This window comes from Heterodontus francisci, chromosome 8 (genome assembly GCF_036365525.1).
Source record: "Heterodontus francisci isolate sHetFra1 chromosome 8, sHetFra1.hap1, whole genome shotgun sequence".
NCBI classification, from domain to species: domain Eukaryota; kingdom Metazoa; phylum Chordata; class Chondrichthyes; order Heterodontiformes; family Heterodontidae; genus Heterodontus; species Heterodontus francisci.
This window is the reverse complement of record NC_090378.1, coordinates 63,203,532-63,223,919: the sequence shown is the minus strand read 5'-3', so window position 1 is coordinate 63,223,919 and position 20,388 is coordinate 63,203,532. Positions and strand designations below refer to the sequence as shown.

Genomic DNA, 20,388 nt, shown 5'->3' with positions numbered 1-20,388 from the left:
CTGTGGAAAGAGAAGCAGAGTTAACGCTTCGGGTCAGTGACCCTTCTTCGGAACTGACAAATATTAGAAAAGTCACAGATTATAAACAAGTGAGGTGGGGGTTGGGCAAGAGATAACAAAGGAGAAGGTGCAGATTGGACCAGGCCACATAGCTGACCATAAGGTCACGGAGCAAAGGCAAACAATATGTTAATGGTGTGTTGAAAGACAAAGCATTAGTACAGATTAGGTGTGAATATACTGAATATTGAACATCAGCAAGTGCAAACCTGAAGAAAAACAACCTGAAAAAAACAGTGGGTAAGCAAACTGAACAAACTAAGATGAAATGAAATAAATGCAAAAAAAGATTGTAAAAAATGTAAAAAGGAATGCAAAAAAAAAGGGAAGAAAAAATAACTAAAAATTACTAAAAATGAAAGTAAAGTGGGGGGCTGTCATGCTCTGAAATTATTGAACTCAATGTTCAGTCCGGCAGGCTGTAGTGTGCCTAATCGGTAGATGAGATGCTGTTCCTCGAGCTTGCGTTGATGTTCACTGGAACACTGCAGCAATCCCAGGATAGAGATGTGAGCATGAGAGCAGGGGGGAGTGTTGAAATGGCAAGCAACCGGAAGCTCAGGGTCCTGCTTGCGGACTGAGCGTAGATGTTCCGCAAAGCGGTCACCCAGTCTGCGCTTGGTCTCCCCAATGTAGAGGAGACCACACTGTGAGCAGCGAATACAGTATACTACATTGAAAGAAGTACAAGTAAATCGCTGCTTCACCTGAAAGGAGTGTTTGGGGCCTGGGATAGTGAGGAGAGAGGAGGTAAATGGGCAGGTATGAAAAGAAAGTTCGGCATGGTATAAAATGGGCTGTTAATGTGTTACTGCCCATTTTTCATCTGGTCATAAAAGTTAAAATGATCCCAAATTGAGTTTTTGTGCTGGAGCTGGAAACCTAATCTTATATTCAATCCAGGTTCTTTCCTTGTTCTGTTAAGGGGCCAGATTTAATTTAAATGATGCTTATGACAGTGTTAAAATTCAAAACATATATGGTCTGAATTCAATACAAGTACATTGTGCTTATTTGGAATAGAATAAAGCTGCTAAAGAAGAATAAAGTTATGTGTAAATTTGTTAAAACTTGAAAACGTAGGCTGCAGAACTACTCTACAGCAGGGCCTATGCTGACAAGTCATTGAAACTTCCCAAAATTCACGAGTATGAAAAAGAAAAAAACAGTCACACAATGTGTTCTGGCAACAATTTATCGGCAATATGTAGAAGATATCTATTGGCTGAGAATGTGTGCTTGAAGCATGGTCCCGCAAGTATGTGATGGAAACATGCTGCAATGGGGTAATTTTGATTTTGTCTGACAATGTAAAACAAGTGATAGCAAATTGGCAGACCATTTCATATCTCTCCTGATTTATATTCAAATTATATTCAAAATCAGGAGATACATAAATCGGGCTGGCAATTTGCTATTGCCTGTTTTATATTATCACACAACAGCAAAGTTAACCCCACTGAGTGTGTAATTGTCCATAAGATCAGTCACACAGCCTGGGTCTCTCTGTCAGAATACATAAACTAATTCAAATGAAGTATGTCAATTAATTTTGTTTACCCTTGCTCAGAATTTTGCTTGTATTCTGTATTTGCAGGGAATTCCTGAGTAAGATGCCTTACACCACAATGTGTCTAAAGGAGTCTCTACGGCTTTATCCCCCTTTACCAGGAGTGTCCAGGAAACTGACCAAACCACTCATATTCCCTGATGGGAAGCATGTACCTGAAGGTATAGAAATTTTAAAATATGAGAAAATTCTTTCCAAGCCCCGACTTACTATTGGTGTATCCGTTCTTGTTATATAATCTATTTACAAACAACTGCCTTCTGACCAGAGTTAATATGAGTGCTATATAGGGTGCACGGTGATATCTTGCACAATAGTGAAGCATTGATTATTTCTCACACTGTTATAGTCATTGTATCATTTGTTTGGTTGATGAAAATCAAAAGTGAAGGAAATGTGATCTTTTTCTACGAAGACTTTGGAGTGCCCCTGACAGCTTTAGCAATGCTATGTGAAAATGAGTTTTAGCAGTCTCAATGCACTTTCTAACATTTGCAATTTTCGAGCACAAAATTACCTCGGCTCCTGCTCTAAATAGCATTTGACTTGCAATCTCAGAAAGGTTTGAAGGATGGCGAGCGTGGGAATTGTAAATGTCACACTTCTGCAGTAGGGAATTTCATTTAGAGATTGTTTTCCCACCTGACAATTACTTTGCTGAGTATTCTCATCGCTCCTTGGACTCCAATTCCACGGATTTGTTTATGTCCTCAATATTCTATTTGCTCTACCAACTGTTGTCACACAATATGTCATTTTTAATCTTTAGGCAACTATCAAACTCAAATCTTTTCGATTCCCCTTAATGACACTTATCTGCTGCATGACTATAATTCCTCATCTTGTGCTGAGTGCTACCTGAGTAAGCTTGAGTGCAGGGTATTGTATGGGGACTTAATAGAAGTGGCACTTCTTAGTGCTGGGTCATGGGATGGCTCTACAACACCTGGTTGCACATTTGTCAGACTTGCTGCATCTACCTGCTACCTGGTACTTCTTCAGCATTTTCAGTGGGCCAGCTGAGAAAAAAACTGCTTCATCTGTCCCTCCTTCTTCCATTCTTCAGTTTCTGAGTGCTCCTGCAGGATAATGAATGATCTGCTTGGTATGGAGTCTTGAAATGCAGGAGAAATGGTGGAAGGCCTATTAGAGGAGCCACATCATCGGCATTGCTAAATTAGAGTAAAAGAATTTGTTCATCAATCCTGATAAGAGGCTCAATGAGCTCAAGGACAACAGAAGAGAGAAACTGCAAGAATACATACTGATTGAATGCTGGAGGTATAATTGATAGGAATGAATTGTAACCACTGACCCTAACTCGAGTGACATTTGTTTGAAGCTCTTTGATGATATTAAAGTTAAATTGAGTGTGCTGATGCATTCCAAATTTTTCCATAGAGCTCATGGTTTACTGAGTCAAATACTGACTTGGCATAAGCATAGTACAATGTCTGAGAGACAGAATATCAAGTAGATATCAGGCACTTTTCCATAAAGGGGGAATATCAGAAAGCTTCTGCACAGCTTCCGGGTGCCATCTCAAAGGCATCATTAACAGGAATTTGGGGTGCAGGCTACCTGGTTGTCCTATAGCCCGGAAAATAATGCACAGCGTTGGAAAACTTGAAAGCAGGAGGAATGAGTGGCACACACGTACTTATGAAATTGCTGTTGAAGTTGTTTAATTATGTTTTCACAGGTTGTCTGGTTGCATTAAGCATCTACTGCCTCCACAGGAATCCACTGTTTTGGGATAATCCTGAGGTAATTTCCTCATTCATTACTCAGATATGAAGTGACAGATCCATTACATTAAAGCTGTCCTATTAGTTTATTACTCCTCAACACTGCACCAGTGCCTCCATAAACAAGTCCCTAAAAGTTTTTTCCATGATTTCCATTAATTTGACTCGCATCAAATTTATCGGCTATAAGTGAAGGTAATGTAATTTAATAATTTTTTAGATAATCTTTTATGTATTTTTTTGCAATATTTGAGCACCTCATTTATAGCTTGGATGCATAACAAAAGTATAATATTTGAGAATGGAGATTTTAATATCCAATACTATGGCTGAAGACAGGAAGAAATGCACAATATGTTAAAGTGATGTGTGGTAGATTTGCTGAGTCATCCCCGACCACCAGCATCTATCAGAAAATCATATAAATCTGCCTGCGATTTTCTGGTAGGCACCACTAGCTGACAAGGACTTTCAAGATCTATCCTGTAGTTTCTACCTGATTGAGTCAATTCTGTAGAAGATTCAATGTTCTTGCCTGGAATCTCTAGCAGGTGGAGGGATTCTCCAGGAAATGGTCAGTGGAATGCACAGATAAATGGCAGAAGCAACTAAAAATACTGTTTGCACCTGTTATGCTAGGCTCCCACCTTCCAAGAATGAGGCACATTATTTTGTCATAAACATTGATTTTAAACTGTTACTGGAGTGAAGAAAGGACTTGTTAAACAGATCATCCATGGCTGGAAAAGATAGTTGCATATTAACAAATGGTGATTGGAAGGACAAAGGACCATTCCCTGATACATTCAACCCACAATGGAACTTGATCACCAGGTATTGTGTGGAAGACGAGAATTCCAGAGACTGCTAAGGTGATACATTTCAAGACGTGGTCAGACCAGTTAGTCACATGACTAACCTGCTGGGCAACCTGGCTTTTTCTGAATTGTACAAACAGTTTGAACTGAGAGTGTCTATTTGCTCCTGGACTGAGAAGATCTCTCCTGTCTGCTCCTATCTCTTTCTCACAAGCCTTTTAATCCACTGGAGACACATGAACCCCAAGAGAGAAAAGTCTCCTACAGCAAACAAGGTTTAAGAAGAATACTGGGCCCCAGTGAAAGCAAGATCTACCTATAATCAAACACTCTACAGTGAGCTCAAAGAACCGTAACAAAAACTCTTCAGATATTGTTTCAAACCTTTCCACTTTATTCTTCTTCTGCTCTTTTCTGTCTCTATTTGCATATGTGTGTGGCGTATGCATGCTAGCACGGGCACACTGTGTATCCATAAGCATTAACCGAATTAAAGCTTAAGTTTAATAAATTTCAACTTTTCTTCTTTAAACCTAAGAAAGCAGGTTTGTGCTGGTTTCTTTGCCTTATAATTGGAGAGCGGTGAACAAGAATTCACCAAGGGGGAGCTAAAAACACAGTGTGTTTAAAATTAAACCCTGTTACAGTAAGACCAGGTGAAGGCTCTGAGAGGGGCCCCGGACCTCTTTCTCACCTGGTCGTAACAGAAGTTTGGGGGCTCGTCTGATATTGACCCCCAGACAACAAGAGAAATTGGAAGTGAGAAGCCAAATTGTTCCCAATCAAAAAAGAGCAAGATTTCAATACAGGCTTTCTTGTGGTTGTGTGTGCTTGAATACTAGCATGTCTGCAACTGAAGCGAGTAGCTCTCCAAGCCAGGGTGAAGTAACTTGGGATAAGTTAAAAGCACTGTCTATGGAGGAGTTGAGGAAAATGGCTGAGCAGCGTGGGATCACTGTACGTGGCAAGGCTAGGAAGTCTGAACTCCTAAGGCTCGTGGCTAACCATTTTTGCCTTGAATCTGAAGAAACAGAAACAGGGTTAGAAGTAGACCCAGACAGGGAACTGCTAACAAAGATACAATTGGAACAGGGGAAACTTGAATTAGAGGAGAAAGACAGAGAAGAAAAAGAGAGAGAGGCAGGGGAGGGAGAAAGAGAGAGCCTTCCAGAAGGAATGTGAAGAAAATGAAAGGCAGGAGAGGGAGAGAGAAAGAATATTCTGGAAGGAGTGTGAAGAAAGAGAGCTGAAGCGGCTTGAGTTAACTAGGGAGTGGCAGAGTAACCCTAGTGAAAGCATGGTCAATATGGAGGAGCAGAATTCAGGGCTGGGTACAGACTTGTTAAAACTAGCTCAACTAATTCCAAGATTCAATGAGGAGAATGTAGAAGGATTTTTTGAGTCCTTTGAAAAACTGGCAAGACAGCTAAAATGGCCAGCTGAGACCTGGCCTCTTTTACTGCAAAGCAAGCCAACTGGAAAAGCCCATGAGGTTTATTCCCTGTTGCCAGATGAGAGTTCATCAAATTATGAACTAACAAAAAATGCTATCCTCAGGGCATATGAATTAGTACCTGAAGCCTATCGCCAAAAGTTTAGAACCCTCAAGAAGCAAGCTAATCAAACTTATCTGGAGTTTGAAAGAAGTAAGCAGCTGGCTTTTGACCAGTGCTGAGGACTCTTAAAATACAGCTCAGCTATGAGAATCTCAAAAAAGTAATTCTGTTAGAGGAATTTAAACACTCTCTCCCACTCTCCATAAAGGCCCATGTAGAGGAGCAGTGGGCTCAGAGAGCCCGGCAAGCGGCCGTTCTGGCCAATGAGTTTGCTTTAACTTATAAGTCAATTTCCCAGGGGAAAACCTTTCTTAATCACCCCCACAAATCCGAAAAGGACAAAGGGTGGGAAGGTGATAGGAGCCCAAGCAGTCCTGAGAGAGAAATGAAAGCAGAAGACACAGGGGGCCCTCCTCTGGCCAAAAGGGTAGGTGCTGTGAGCAGTAAGAGTGAGACCCGGAGACCTGTGCTTCCATTGTAATAAGGCAGGCCTTCTAAAAGCTGACTGCTGGAAATTAAAGGGAAAACCTATAGGGTTAATCGGGGCACACCCGCTCAGTGAAGAAATGAACCTGATGTAAAGCACAGCAGAACAAGCTGTGGCTTTAACTGCTGTAAGAGTGAGACCCAGGAAGTCTGCTGCTGCAAGTGCAGGAAAATTTAATAAGGTTTCTGAGGGTTATCAGGGTTTTGTGTCTGAAAGGAGAGTAACCCCATACCCCATGAGTGGGGCAAGCAAGCCTGGAGTAATTCCCAGGGACACAGGGACGACTAGATCCCTTTTACTGGGAAAAGGCCTGACCTTTCCCCCAGAGAGTGCAGTGAACACCAAAATGGTGGTGAATGGTATTGGAGGGCAGTGTATGCCTGTACCTTTACATTGGGTGCACCTGGAGTGCGACCTAGTTTTGGGACCGGTGACCATAGGGATTGTCCCTACTTTGCCTGTGGACGGGGTTGACCTGCTCCTAGGTAATGATCTGGCGGGAGTGAAGGTGGTAGCTTACCCAGTAATGGAAAAGAGACTGCAGGCGGTCAGAGACAGTGGCAGGAGACAGTCCCCTGCAGTTTCCCTGAATGTGTAGTGGATCAGGCCATGATCAAACCAGCTCCCCCAGAGGAGACTGCATTGGCACTGCAGGCAGATGACCATGAGGTCTGCCTGTCCAAGACTTTCTTTGGAAAGTTAGAAGACCCAGGGAATGAGTTAAATAAACCTTCCTTAGCTGAGAGAGTTAGCACAGGCTGCCCAGTCTGAAATTGAAGCAGAGGAAGTCTCTGACTGCTACCATTTAAAGAATGAGGTACTGATGAGGAAATGGAGTTCTCCTCACAGACTTGAGAGCAAGGAGTGGACAGTAGTTCACCAGTTAGTGGTGCTGCAGAGGTACTGGAGAGAAATATTAAGGGCCCACGAGACTACAGTGCCTGTACATGCTGGTATGCAAAAGACCAAAGCCCACATAAGACAGCAGTTTGACTGGCCAAAACTCCACAAAGATGTGGTGGAGTACTGCAGGAGTTGCCACATGTGCCAGGTTGAGGGGAAATCCCAACCTACAGTGAAACCTGCACCCCTAAGTCCTGTACCGGAGGACCCTCCAGCAGAGGGCTGGTGAACTGTAAGGGACCCCCACCGAGAACAAAAGGGGACAGGCAGGCACAAGGCTGGCAAAAGGTTAGACAGGGAAGGGGAAAAAGTGACTAAAAGGGCAGGTTAAAGGAAGTCCGGGAGGAAATCCCGGATGAAAACCCCTATTGTCCGGTCAGTCAACCCTGAAAATTTGAAAAATTAGACTCCACATCCTCCAATGTAAATGCAGACACAAGAAGCACCCGCAGAGTTGCCAACAGCATTTACAGGAACCTACAGAGACAAAGAAAGACCTCCAGCAGGTGCAGAAACCGTGAACGTGATGCCTCAGCTAGTCAAAGTGCCACAGAGGAGTGCAGTAGAGTCTGCAGAAATACCTGCAGGCAGGAGTGTCCCAGAGGACAAAGGAGAGATTGGCAAAGAATCCTCCCCCGCAGTCAGAAAAAAGAAAACCACCCATCCCCCAAAGTCAAAAGCCTTTGCATGACTCAGCAAAGCACTGAAGAAGCGTTCAGGATAGACCCGCCCACTGCTGACTCTCCTGGGAAAAAAAATTACCTCAGCAGGAACAAAGACCCTAGGCAGCCATGGAAATAGGCAAATGGAAGAGAAACTTCCCCAAAAAAGAACCACATGTTTATTAGGATGCCAAAAAAGGGGCGATTTTAATAAGTTTTAGGATTTGTGAGAAATGCATGGGTTTTTTCTGTATCTTATATTTTCTCTTGACCCTTTTAATGAAATGCGCCTTTTCTCAAATTGCATTTCATTCCGCTGGATGTGGAGGTGTCATGCCAGGCCCCCACCTGCCAAGAATGAGGCACATTAATTTGTAATGAACATTGATTTTAAACTGTTACTGGAGTGAAGAAAGGACTTGTTAAACAGATCAGCTGTGGCTGGAAAAGACAATTGCATATTAACAGACTGTGATTGGAAGGACAAAGGACCATTCCCTGATACAATCAAACACTCTTCAGTGAGTTTGAAGAACCCTTACAAAACTCTTCAGATATTGTCTCAAACTTTTCCACTTTATTTTTCTTCTGCTCTTTTCTGTCTCCATTTGCATGTGTGTATCGCGTATGCACGCTAGCATGGGCACGTCGTGTATCCGTAGGCGTTAACCGAATTAGAGTTTGCGTTTAATAAATTTCAACTTTTCTTCTTTCAACCTAAGAGAGCCCGGTTGTGCTGGTTTCTTTGCCTTATAATTGGAAAGTGGTGAACAAGGATTCACCAAGGGGGAGCTAAAAACATGGTGTGTTTAAAATTAAACCCTGTTATGGTAAGACCAGGTGAAGGCTGAGAGGGACCCCTAGGCCTCTTTCTCACCTGGTCGTAACAACTCCTTTTCTCCAGGGTTTCCACCAATCCTCCACCGAAATTACTCTGGAGAATCCCACGGAAATTCAGGGTCTCTTTATCTATAGATTTCTACTAAGGCATTAGAGAATTCCTATAGAGACTGAATGGTTGCTGTCTGTAAAATGTTGTACTTCTCATTGCTGCTAATAAGCCAGTGAGCATAGCCTTCAACAACCACAATGTCACTAGTTGGAATGTGGTATAGGGATGAAAGTAAGTCCACCATATTAGGGCATCTCTGTGAGCTATTTGAATTGCTGAGACCAAGATAAAACATGTATAAGTTAATATACATAAAAAGTAGCAAATTTCAAGGCAGAAATAGATAAATAGATAACAAACAACAGGAACAAAGCTTAAGTAGTTTATCAAAGTTATCTCAATTTCTTAGTATGATGTTACCTTGAAGCATGCTTAAAGTATTATTTATAATATATATAAAGTTAACATTAAGCACACTTATTTATAGTTGGTCTTTACTTACAGTTGGATCAATATGATGGTGATAAATGTCTCCCACTGTTGACTCACATGTTTTGAACAAGAGTGCTACTGTATTATGTGCTTTGAACAGGATTGATATTGAGGTGTATTTCACTGTGTTACAGAGGAATCTACTTTTGAAATAAAAATGTTAATACATTTATATCCCATGTGTGATATATAAATAGAATAATGTAAAATTGACCCCACTTGTGAGTGAGATATACACATCTGAAGTCTGTATTATACCATAGCTATTTGGGTCCCTTCATTTGCAGGCAAGTTCCAGTTAAGTATCCTTTGGAATTCATTATATTATAGCTTTTTAAGTGCAAATGTAAACATGTAACACTGGATTTGTAACAGCATAGGCAAGGTGGACTCTTAATGGAGCAGGTTTACTATAACCTAACAATGGGTGGGGTTTTGCACAAATTTGTAATCCTATACAAACAACACATTTCTGACTAATCCAGGTTGGTAATGTATATTATTTGCTTTTCATATCAGGTATTTAACCCTTTGAGGTTTACACCAGAAAATTCAGAACACAGGCACCACCATGCCTACATACCTTTCTCTGTTGGACCAAGGTAGGATAGCAGCTGATTATTAATTTGATGTTGTTCTTGAAGCTAATTATTAATATATATGAACCTACTTTACAGCAGGTGTATTAAATGGATGTATTCCAATTCAGTAGAGCAGTTCCGATAATATTATGTTAATGCTAAATAGCGTATGATATTGGGATCTACAGCACTAAGATCAACGTGCATATGGGGGCTTCTCATGTAAAAGAATATCTCCGTGAACTTTGGGACGGGACGAGAAGAAATTTAGTGGGGAGAGACCAAAGGCAGGATCGAATAGTTAGGTTGTTATGAGGTTATGAAAGTATGATTAAAGGGAACAAGATGGAGAAGCTTGGGAAGTGAGTTCCAGATGGCAGGAATGGCTGCACATGTGCTATTAAACGTGGAAATCCAGAACGTGCTGTCAGTGATTCCTTGCTCCTCCACAGGATCTTTTAGAAAACACTTGAACTGACATGATCTTCCCCTTTTACACTGTAACATTCCTGTAAAACAAAACTGAAATAGTACCATCTTTGTTGAATGAAGTACAACTGGGTTTTTAATGGTGTACTAAGTGATAACTACTGCTGAAAACTCTCTGGCCTAGAAAAAAGCTAATTTCATATTTGTGGAATGTCAAATTTGTACATTTATAATAAAAATTCCATACATGTTTAATATAACAAAAATTATTTTTTGAAGTTTATGATATTTCCCAATCCTTACCTCGCTCTCTAAAATTTATAAAAAAGTGAATGATAATCAATGCACTTTACTTCCTGGTTTGTTGTCTGTGAGAATTTTGTGAGATTGACTGCTTAGCCTGCTGGATGAAATCACTGTTACTGGGTGCGTTGGGATCCCGTAGACTTGGAGCCATATTCAAATTAACATCAAGAAAGGTAAAATCCATGCCACAGAGATATTTGTGGGCATCTCTCATCGAGGTCAACGGTGAACAGCCTCACTTTACTGCTGACTGAAAAATCCAGGCCAATGATTTCTTATTGTAGCCAATGCTAACTGTGCTGTTCATTGGCTGCACACATCAGCAGAGGCCTAAAATCGTAACTTCCTAACACCACTTAAAGCTAGCTTAGACTTCTTAAGGCTAGCATGCACCTTATTGGGGAGGTGCATTGTGGCTGGAGCAGGTGGTGGGAGTCACGCTGGAAGTGAATCTGACCTGGGAAACAGTGAGGAACTGCACAACAGGGGAGAGAGCGGGCTTGAGCATTTTCTGACACTGCACTGGAGGTCTTTGTGGAGGACATGGAAAAGGAGGAGAGATGCCCTGTATCCACAGGTGGGGTAGGAGGCTCTCTGGACACAGTCAAAAGGCAGTGGGAACAGATAAACATAGAGGTCAATGTCAGGAGTCAAGCACCAAGGACCTGAATGCAGTGCTGCAAGAAGTTTAATGATCTCACATGAGTGATCAAGGTCAGAAAATGCATCTTCAAATGACATATCGTACCAACTGCACCAGTCGCCTCAACCAGTGCTCAAATCACCACACCCCCAACACTCACCTACCTATAATCTCTATCAATCAGGACTTATACCTAACATTCACATGTTTCACCTCATCCTCACACACTTAGCATTGCTGCAAGCCTTATACCCACATCTCGCAGCTTACACATGCTACCAGCTCAACAACCATGAATGCTACATCACCCAAACAGATAGTACAACACTCATTGACACACTTCCCCACTTTCTTGCATAATAAGGTGGCACACAACCGGAGGCAGCAGGAGCTAACCAGAGGGAGTCAGGTGTGTCTGTTTGTCCTAATCCCCATGGAGGAGAAGGTGTTGGCTATTATTGGAATGGCCATTACTGAGGCTGTGGCCAGCGACAGAGTTGAATCCATCAAACATGAATACCTAATCCTCCTTCTCACATCCCACTTCCCCCTTATCCCACAATCTCTTCTGATTTACAAGTTGCAGATGGTATAAGCACCTCTTACTTTTCCCCTTCCCCTCACACAATCTTACCCTTGCGCCTTTTTCTTTTCACCAAGAGATGCAACCTGGTCAGGCAGTGGAGGAACACCAAGAAGAGATTGATGATGAAAACACAGCACCATCACTTGATTTCACACTCACATCTACCAACTCAGTTATTGACACTGCGTGTACCTTAGCGAATAGATTAGAGGCAGAATCTGCATGTGGTGAGATCCCAAGCAGAGTACACTTTAGCCAGGGTCAGGGCCAGAACCAAGGATAGCTCAGGTGCCAGCTCACCGGAGGGTTAGGTTGCCACCGTGTTCTGCTGCAGAGGACTCAGATGAAGACTTTGATGGGGCAGCCTACAGAAGAACACTGATGGGTACACACAATGAAATGCTTGGTGCATTGGGAAGCCTGCATTCAATGTCCAGAGTGTGGAGGTGTCGAGCACCAGCTTAGCACAGAGCTTTGCACAGAGCTTGGAGCTCATCCTTTCCAGTATAGAACTGGTGGCCAACACCATTCACACACTTGTGGAACCAATCATAATGCAGTGCCTGATGGAGGATGTCACATCTTCCATTGTAGCACAAGTAGCAGCCACCCAATGTTTGAGTGCTGCAATGGAAGCTCAGACTGCTGCATGCAAGGACAGCTTACTGCCATCCATCTCAGGCTGCTGCCATCATGGCTGTCGATTACTGTGTGCAAAGGGACTTGCAATATGTCACAGCAATCTGTCCAACAGATTACTAGGATTGCTGAGGTGTTTCTTTGGGGGAGTGGCAGTGGTTCCATGGAGCATGGACCTGCAGTCTTCTCTCAGGATGATAGCATTTGTCCTCCCACTCCTGCAACTCCTTCAGTGAACTTGTGGTTGCCTTTCAGTCAGCTTACTGCCCATGCCGTGATGGTGCTGTGCACAGCTGGACCTTCTAGGCAGAGAGCTGTTCAAGAGCATCCTCCAACGCCAACTACAAGTCATTGAAAGTCACCAGCCATGAGCAGCCACTGGGGTAGCATTGCATAGGAGCACTAGGTCAGACAAAGGCACACTGAAGACTGAGGGAATGCTCATGGGTGATTAGTTTTTTTTAGGTAATATGAGATGAATTATTTATAAATTTGGTTTTGAATTTTATTTTGCGGTGGCTTTTACTTTTGCATTGTGGTGAATGGGGATTTGAGGTTGCAGTTACTGGTATCACACTCAAATGAGTTCTTCAACAACAGCCTGGCTAGAAAGGAGCCTAAGAACAGTTGTTAACGTATTGAATGGTGGAGCAGGCTCAATGGGCCATATGGTGTACTCCTGCTCCTATTCCTTGTGTTATTGTGAAGCTCTCTGGGTTGCTTCCTCCCTTCCTCTTCCTTATTTGCCTGCTCCTCAGCTGTTAGCTGTATAGCTCATGGCAAGGGCTGTCCCCTCACAATGGCAAGGTTGTACAGCATGCAGCAGACAACTAACAGTCTTGAACACTGGCTCTGCTGAGTACTGCAGAGCTTCTCCAGTGCAGTCCAGGCAAAGGAAGCATTGTTTCAAAGACATCAATGGTCTGCTCTAACACATTTCATATGGCAGCAGGGCTTTCATTGTACAAAGTGATTCCTGACGACGCAGCCGGCCACTGACGTCATCAGGCTGCGCCAAGGTGTGGACATGCGCAGACGGGCTCCTGCACTCTGCGCGTGTGTTGCGTTCCGACTTGCCAGGACTGCTTAGCGCATGCGCCAATGACGTCATTGCGTGACGTGTGCATCTTCGGGCAATGCGCCTGGTCAGCCTCTGCACATGCGCTTTATGCATACAGCCATGCAACGCTAACGTATTCACCTATGTGTCAAGCTCCGCTCCCCCCCTCGCTGTTCTCTCCGGCCGCTCCGTTTTTTCGGCCGCTCCACTCCCCCACCCCCCTGTCTGCTCCGCTCGCCCCCTCCCCGGCCCGTTCTGCTCTACCCCGCTCCCCCATCCCCAGCCCAGTCTGCTGCCCCCACCCACCCCCCGCCCCCATCACCGGGTCCGGCCCACTCCGCTCAGCCCTGTCCCCGGTCCGCTCGCTCGCTTTCCCCCTCCCGCCATTGTGTGCTGCCATGTGTTTAGGTCAGGTTGCCTTTGTGTGATTATTTGAGCAGCGCCACCTTCAGTCCTGGCAGCTGCCTGAAGTCACAGACTATGACGTTTTAGTGGCACATGCTGCATTTGCGCATGTGCCTCTGCAGCGCCACCTAATGGTAGCATTGTCAGCAAATGCAGCCAGTGGCTCAAATGCAGCTGGCTTAACAGACTGCCACAGAATGGGCATTGAGCTGCATGATTCACTGCCTATGGTCGCTCACCAGCTGGAAATTGAGAGAACGGAATCCTTTTCAGTTCCAGTACACGGCAGAGTTGTCATACAGTCTGTACGATGGAGAAGCCTGCAATCCTAACAAAGCCATGTGCACGCTGTGCCTGAATGAATTGTAGTTAGGTCTTTTTGAATAGACAGCCTCAGTGACCTCCCTTACACAACAATGGACAGCAAACTGTGAGATGTTGCAAATAACTGCAGCTCCAGTCTGGAAGTAGGCAGATGCATAAAAATTCATCGCCATGGTCACATTCACAGCCACTGGCAATGCTGTCCTTATCCTGCTCTGAGGTTGCAGTTGTGGGTGCAGCAGATTTCAGTTAGGATGTCCTTACTGAAGTGCAGATATCTCACACATTTTGCCTTCCTGAAGTTCAGGTTGGAGAATTGCTCCCTGAATACCCTGGATGGACATGGCCCCCTGCTGAGAACCCTTATCCCCTTACTCCTCCTCCCTGTTCCAGCTGCTTGTCCTGCTCTGCATAGCCCCTGCTCATTTTTTGAGATGCTGTTTTCCAAGGGGAATGCCTACTACGTGCTACATGTACTACATGTCTGGGAGCAAATGGTTTGTGCAGAAGCCTTGAAGTCAGCAAACATTCCTTCAGCATCTGCCACACCACTCCCTGTAGACTTTTGCACCAAATACTTGTAGAATTGTACCAATAGAAATCAACCAATAACTAACCTGTAAGTAGTTGATGATCCCTTTTGAATAGTGCTGGTGGGGAGTAGTTTTGTCCTTTCTGCTGCTTTACATGTGTTCAGTTGTGCAAGATTAAGAAAGGGCATTGGCTGGAGTGTTCAGCTCCAAAATGGTATCACTGGCATCGAATCAGTGTCGCACAATTGACATCAATATCTGTCTGCTCTGCATACTTCCGCTCACTGTGCACATGCTAACACCTGCACCAAGTTGGCATCCAGCATAACTTGTGTCACAGTGAGTGCGTGTACCACAGATGTCATTTTGGAGCTCTAAGGGCACTTGTAACACTCAAAAAGCGGGTGTTAGCCAGCCCAATTACTCCCAAAATGTTGACAGCAAAAATGGAGGAACTAGACATAGTTTTGCTGGGTGATCATATGATGGTACATTGTTTAGAAATGTGTGGTAGCAGGTCCTGTCAAAAACTGAGATGTTTGAGGCAATGATAAATGAGTCACCAAAGTGATCAAGAACAGAATTGAATTCTAACTGTTCAGTAGAATGCACTTCCCCTTTAATAATTAATTATTTGAACAGGTAAGTTGCTGATTGAATAGATCTCCAAAGCAGGATTGAAAACTGCCCCTTTGTAAATTCAATGTCTTTCACTTCTTTTACAGAAACTGTATTGGTCAGCACTTTGCCATGAATGAAATGAAGGTGGCTGTCGCACTGATTCTTAATCGATTTGAACTGGAAGTTGACGAAGCAAAACTACCAATTAAAATACCACAGATAGTCCTCAGATCCAAAAATGGAATACACCTGAAGATTAAAAAATTGGTGAAGTAAATCAGGAAAAATTAACATAACTCTCGAGCATTTTCCTTCTGCCAGTTGACTAATAACTAATCTTAAAGTAGAAATTTCAAGACCAAGCAAATCAATCTGGAAGTGGGTAATAATTTAACTGTAAAACACTGTAGGGTAGATTTGTACTTTGTGTGATGGTGTAAAATGAGCAATAGGGAATATAATAGGAGATATAGGAGATATAAAATGCGCTGCCGATTTGCTATCACCCATTTTACTTGTAATTATTATCTGGGGCCCCGACTGCATTGCCTTTCCTTCTCGTTCTTCTCATCATTTCTTCTGAAGGCTTTATCTGCCACCAGGAGATTCCCAGGAGCTGGTTGGCATCCTACATCTTGCCCAATTGGCCCACTCTTCTTGTATAGAGAGACGACAGAGGTTGACATTGTTCCTGTTAGAGTAGATAATGTAAGGAGTAGTACAGGTATCCAAAATCATGAAGGGTTTCGATAGAGTGACTAAAGAGAAACTGTTTCTGGTGGCAGGAGGATTGGTAACCAGAGGACACAGATTTAACATAATTGGCAAAAATAAAAGAGATGAGAAGAGATTTTTTTTTTTACACACAGCAAGTTGTTATGATCTCGAAAGCACTGCCTGAAGGGGTGGTGGAAGCTGATTCAATAATAACTTTAAAAAAGGGAATTGGATATCTTCTTGAAAAAGCTACAGGGAAAGTACAGGGTAGACTGGGACTAATTAAATAGTTCTTTGAATGGGCGAGCACAGGCACAATCGGCTGAATGGCCTCCTTCTGTGCTGTAAGATTTTATGGTTAAATGATTTACACTATAGCACAGTCAAATCTATCCTTATGACTTTAAGGAGAATTAACATATTATGATAGGCATGTGTTGACAGTGTTTTTCACCAGTGCTGCAGTGTCACTTCACGTGTTATTGCAAACAAAAATATTGGACATCTGGCAATGATTGCGAAGTAGGAATCTCATGAAGAAGTTTAGATGATGGCATAAATCATTACAACAAAGCTTGGGTAATTTATAACTGTTATCTGATATTAAAGTCATTCCCTTTATGTTTTATTAGAAAATATAAACTGTGGAATTGGTGGGAGTCATTTTATTGTTTGCCTTCCTTTTTTCACAAACTGTGCCAGATTCAAACACATTGACAAGTATATGAAAAATGCGCATCTTTGATAACAGACAAAAGCAACCTGTGATCTTCTCTATTGGCAAACCCACTGCTCAATGCCCTTTGTTCCTGGTCTGTCTGGCAGTTGGGTGTTGTCAGTGCTAAGAATTTCTTTTTCCCTTAAGAAAATTAGAGATTGCATTTTTGAGGCAAAATTATCTCCGTATTCATCACTCCAGTGAAAATGTTGAATTTAAATTTGTTCCTTGATGAGAAATGATTTCACTTCTTCCCTGGAGGATGAGGTGAAGGATGTTGGGGTTCTAATCATTTTCATGAAAGCAAGGAGGAAAAACCTGGATCCCAGAGCTAGCAAAATAACACAGCTCAATGTCAACAGCCAAGGTATTCCATTTATAGAATTATAGAAATTTATAGCACAGAAAAAGGCCATTCCGCCCACCAGGTCGATGCTGCTTATAAATCTTTAACTGGAGCTATCATCCCATTTCTCTGTCTTAGTTAGTCTCTTCATTAATAGATTGCTGATTCTGACCCAAGTAATGCAAATTAATAATGATAATCAATAGTTTATTACAAGGAAATAACACTCATCATATGTTATAAAGGGTTATTTAACATATTTGCTAATATTAAAAGTCTTGTGGATAGCATACACTCGTGCAACGCATTCCCTCCTAAACCTATCACTCTTTTCAGTCACTCAATTCATTATAATTATCCACAAAGATGTTCTAATATAAGCAAATGATTCCTACTTACCTGATTGTCTAGTTCCACACAAGACCCTAACCCTCCCAACTCCATCTTCCAGGCCTGCTCCTGGCAGCTCTTGTATTGCACAGTGGGGCTATTGCTCAGAGGACCCCAATGCTGCCCTCCCATCACTAACACCTTAGCATCATCTGTTATACTTCTCCTGCTCCTCATCCTATGTTATCTCCAAACTCACTGCATTCAGCCTACTAATCAGCCTCCGCCTTGTGCCCCACCCTCAGCTCCTCCAATCCTAAACTCTCAAATTGGCTCTGTGGCCTGCATGACACATCATCCATTAGGCACCTCGCCTGCTTTTCCTTCCAATTGAAGTCAGAGGAATGAAAATTTGGGAGGGGTTTATAATTGTCAGATGATCCAATATCACTTGTTATACACTAGCATTATAAGTTGAAATTACCCCCAAAGAATTCACACAAAGAAAAACTTTAAATGCCACCTGATATTATGCCATCCAACTTACTGTGAGCAACAATGAACAAGAAAGTTTAATGTAGAAGAAAGGAACAATGGAGTATAAATTCGTCTTGGGTGGTTGTGCAAAATTGGCCAATAGTGTATCAGCAGCACGTTTTACACCCTGCACCCCTTCTTTTCCACAAATGTCTCAGTGAATCATGTGCTGAGGTACTGAGCTGAGTTTATAGATTTCAGATAGGAGAGCAGTGAGGGGAGGGGAACACTATAATTAGCCTCAGTACCCCTAGACATGCAAGACGAGGAGTCGGCTACTGATAGCAATCCAGTGACCTCATTTCCAAGTACATGATGGATACCTCATTAATACAGGGGTCAGCTCAACTCTGATTGCTCTTTGGTTGAACAGTTCACCAATGCTCAATTTTCAAACTTGCAAATGAAGAAAAATAATTGAAGCAAGTTTATAAAGGTTTGTTAATTTTCACTCCACTGCAAGTCATCACCTTCAAGAGAGGAGGGGTAGGGGGAGAAAATGACAACAAAATCTAAGGGAGAAAATAAATTAATTCTACTAAGATTCATTATCTTACAATAAATATGTTCCAAATTAGTTAATTGTTAATGAAATTAATCATTATGATAATTTGAAGTACTGTGCTATTAAATCTGAATACATGGTAGTTTTCCTTCTTGATCTTGTTGCTGTGGCATCTGCCCTAGTAGAACCACAGCATCATGAGTTCCAGGGAATCACAGAATTGCTGCCACTTCAAACACGAGTCTGAATCGTGACCACTTCCTGAGCCACAACATTATACGCTCACTGGATGTAGTGCAAAAAATGTGCAAGGCACATGCAGCGGAAAAACGTTTATCAGTGGTGGCAATCGTTTTAGATCCGTAATGAACATATATTACTCCTACCTGGTGACTGGAGAACCCTGTACAAAGAGATTTGTAAAGAAATAGGCTTCTCTCGAATCACACTGTAAAAGGAAACAGTTCTCGCTGGAATGTGTATGGTGTATGGATTTGGAAAGTTGTTCTTTGTATTCTGTTCAAATTATTCTTGAGATTTTACAAATGATTTAACAGTAGGGTTTTATTGGTAATAAACAAATTAATGGTGAAAAAGGAAAATCTTCAGTCTCTGTAGTCACTGGGGGAACAGTTGTAAACAGCTCCATGATGTGATGATACTGCTGCTGCTTTAGATTCACCTTGGTCATAATGTGGGGTAGATTCAGAGCATGTTATATATTGGGAGGAATTAGTAAAGCAAGTCATACACCAAAATGGCCCGATCGCATGTTTAATGATACCTTCATGCACTGGGCATTCTCATAACACAGGAATTCATTACATTGCTTCCTTCTTTTAAAAAAAAATTAGAGGCACACTAACTATACAACTTCAAAAACAAACAAATCTTTTGAGAATATGCACACTTGGCAAAAAAACAACTGACTTTTTTAAACGATATCTATAAATCAAGTTTAACAACTGGTATACCAAGTTTTCCTGATCTTCTCACAGTCTTTGAAGTAGAATCAGGTTTTGGATTGTCTGGTTTCAGTTCAGGAGGCACAGAAGATCTTATTTCTTTTTCTGAAACTGATACTTCAGACACCAAAGTCTGAACTGGTTCTCACACTGGCAAAAGCTCGCTATCAAGTAGGTCATGCTGAAGTTTTGGATCATCCCTCGCTAGGATCATGTGATCTACATGAACACTTCTCACTGTTCTACCAATTTCAACTAGCTCTTCACCCCACAAACTTCTACAACATTTCCCATGCCCCACTCGTGTGACGTGTGAGGGTGGGTCAGAACACAAACATGTTCATTTCTCCTGAAATTACATTCTCTTTTGTTTGTGTCATACTGACATTTCTGACTGAACTGTTTTTGCTCAACTTTAGCAGTCAAATCTGCTAGAACTAAACTCAAATATGTTCTTAATCTTCACTTCATTAAGAGCTCAGTAGGTATATACCCTGTAGTTGTGTGTGAACTTGTTTACCAGAAAATTAGCTAATCTCTGTTTCATGCTGAAACTTCAACATCCTTGCAGCACTTGGATCTTGAGTGCTTCCTTGACTATTCTCACACATCTTTCTGCTGCTCCATTTCATGCCAGTTGATATGGAGGAGAGACGGCATGTTTGATACTGTTACGACCAGGTCAGAAAGGTGTTTAGAGGTCTTTTACTGTCTTCACCTGGTCTTATTGTAACAGGGTTTAATTTTAAACACACTGTGTTTTGAGCTCCCCCTTGGTGAATCCTTGGTCACCACTTTCCAATTAGTCTTTCTTTCACTACTGGGGGGGCTACCACCTTCACCCCTGCCAGATCATTATCTAGGAGCAGGTCAACCCCGTCCACAGGCAAACTAGGGACAATCCCTACAGTCACCTGTCCCAAAATTAGGTCGCATTCCAGGTGCACCCGGCGTA

The 20,388-nt window shown here is 42.4% G+C and overlaps 1 protein-coding gene across 1 annotated transcript in view; it reads left to right on the top strand.

Annotated features, from left to right (window-relative positions):
- Window positions 1–19,070, top strand: part of LOC137372866 (cytochrome P450 4B1-like) — a 47,766-nt gene extending 28,696 nt beyond the window's left edge. Inside the window, exons 9-12 of the mRNA XM_068037240.1 lie at window positions 1,658–1,791; window positions 3,333–3,397; window positions 9,708–9,790; window positions 15,420–19,070. Of these exons, the coding sequence (XP_067893341.1) occupies window positions 1,658–1,791; window positions 3,333–3,397; window positions 9,708–9,790; window positions 15,420–15,591 (454 nt within the window). The 3' untranslated portion in view covers window positions 15,592–19,070. The remainder of the gene's footprint in view (window positions 1–1,657; window positions 1,792–3,332; window positions 3,398–9,707; window positions 9,791–15,419) is intronic.
- Window positions 19,071–20,388: the final 1,318 nt, after the last annotated feature.